The 2,030-nt window shown below is 47.8% G+C and overlaps 1 protein-coding gene across 1 annotated transcript in view; it reads right to left on the minus strand.

The window, feature by feature from the left end:
- Window positions 1-2,030, minus strand: part of TNRC6C (trinucleotide repeat containing 6C) — a 42,840-nt gene that overhangs the window by 1,063 nt on the left and 39,747 nt on the right. Inside the window, exons 20-21 of the mRNA XM_009079592.1 lie at window positions 1,201-1,344; window positions 6-268 (exon numbers count right to left, since the gene is read on the minus strand). Coding sequence (XP_009077840.1) covers window positions 6-268; window positions 1,201-1,344 — 407 coding nt within the window. The remainder of the gene's footprint in view (window positions 1-5; window positions 269-1,200; window positions 1,345-2,030) is intronic.

A 2,030-nucleotide genomic window follows, 5' to 3' on the forward strand; every position in this document is an offset into this window, starting at 1 on the left:
GGTGCTGGGGGGGCCCCAGAGGCTGCTGGAGTACTGGGGGACTCCCCCCCAGAGCAGGTCGCTGCTGCCCTTGCCCCCCAGGCACGGGGGGTTCCAGTGGCCGGCGTCGGGGCGCACCAGCCCGAAAAAACCCAGGCGGCTCTGGGTGGATCCAGTGTTGGACTGCCAGCTGGACGTGGGTGGCAGAGCCTGCCCCTGCGCCAGGAAACGGTTCACTTCTTCCTCACCAGCAAACTCGGCCAGGATGGTAGTGTTTCCCAGGACACACCTGAGGGCACGAACGAAAACACGCGGTGATGGGAGGCAAAGGGTGGCAAAGGAGGAAACTGAGATGGATATTCAACAGGATAGTGGGAGAGGCTGAAAGAAATGGGATTGTTCAGCCTGGAAAAGGTTTTGGGGTGGTCTAATTGCAGCCTCCCAGTGCCTATAGAGAGCACACAAGAAACATGGAGACTGTTCATAGGGGCCTGGAGTGCAGGACAACAGGGAGTGGCTTCCCATGGCTTAGATTAGATACTTGGATTAAATTCCTCCCTGTGAGGTGCTGAGGCACTGGCACAGGTTGCCCAGGGAAGCTGTGGCTGGCCCCACCCCGGGAGGGTTCAAATCCAGGGTGGATAAAGCCTAGAGCAACCTGCTCTGGTGGGAGGTGTCCCTGCCCAGGGCAGGGGTGGAAAAAGATGAGCTTTAAGGTCCCTTCCAACCCAGGAAATTTCTATCACATAGATCCATCTTCCCCCTAGCTGAGAGGGAGGAGAAGTTATTACATGCATTACAGGTGACAAATTCTTACTGAGCACATTATTAATGCTGAACAAAGTTTTGTAATGACCTCTTAGAATCACAGAATCACCCAGGTTGGAAAAGACCTCAAAGATCATCCAGTCCAACCCTACCGTGGTCACTAGACCATGACACTGAGTGCCACATCCAGTCTCAGCTTGAAAACCTCCAGGGATGGTGAATCCACCACTTCCCTGGGCAGCACATTCCAATGCCTGAGGACTCTCTCTGTAAAAAATCTCTTCTTCAGTAGCACACGAGTGTGTAACCCCCAGTCAACTTTTCTCTCTCCCATGAGGTACTTTTGAACGTAGGTTAAAGTAACTAGTGACCAGTTCTGAGTCCTGTCAAAGAAACGCCTACGAAAAGTCCCTGAGATAAAAGTGGCTTTACCACAATGGAGGAGAAACCTACATGTGCAGAGACTTCTGGGCCTTGGCTGCTTCCTCCTTGGAACTGTATCGGACCACAGCATTCCCTTGTGTCAGGTTCAAGTGGAATGTTATTAGAGGGCCATGTTGCAAACACAGTGTCCTCAGTGTGGAACCATCGATCTGCACAGAGGGAAGGGAGGAAAAGTTAGCTGAGCTGTGATTTTACTTTAAATGCTGGTCAAGTAACCAAGTTTTTAAAGCTAAAGAGCAAGTACAGGTGAAAGGAGAACAAAAGAATTTAATTGGAGTTATCACTGTCTGCACTGAGGGAGACATCCTGTATTTTTAAGACCTCCCTACAGTTCAGTGCACAAAATTTCCCACTTTAGGTTATACGAATTATATTTATCATTAAAAGTCCCCAGAAGTACAGAAATAAGTCAAAGGAAAAACACGTTGCTCATAAATGTAACTAAATTTCCCCCAAGATTAATTTGGATGTCTGTGTTCAAGGCTTTGTGGTTTATGTTCTTCCTTCTGAATGTGAAGGACAAGTAGAGGATTTGACAGACCTGGGAGCAGAACCAAAAATAAAAACCCACAGGAAAAGCTGATTTTACATCTCTCTCTGCTTTAAAACACCATTCACCTCCAAACTTACACACACATAAATGGTGCACAAACTGAATGATTAATTACAGGCTTAGAAGTTCACACTTGATTTGACAGCACTTTGAAAACGTCACAGAATCCCTGTAGGGAGACAGACACTTGTAACAAATACAGAATAATGAGTCTCCCTTCCAATGAACCACATGACCAAGGCTGCTAAACGATGTTCTTATCATCAATTAACTGTGCCAAGTCTCT

Source organism: Acanthisitta chloris, unplaced genomic scaffold (assembly GCF_000695815.1).
Source record: "Acanthisitta chloris isolate BGI_N310 unplaced genomic scaffold, ASM69581v1 scaffold28047, whole genome shotgun sequence".
Taxonomy (NCBI): domain Eukaryota; kingdom Metazoa; phylum Chordata; class Aves; order Passeriformes; family Acanthisittidae; genus Acanthisitta; species Acanthisitta chloris.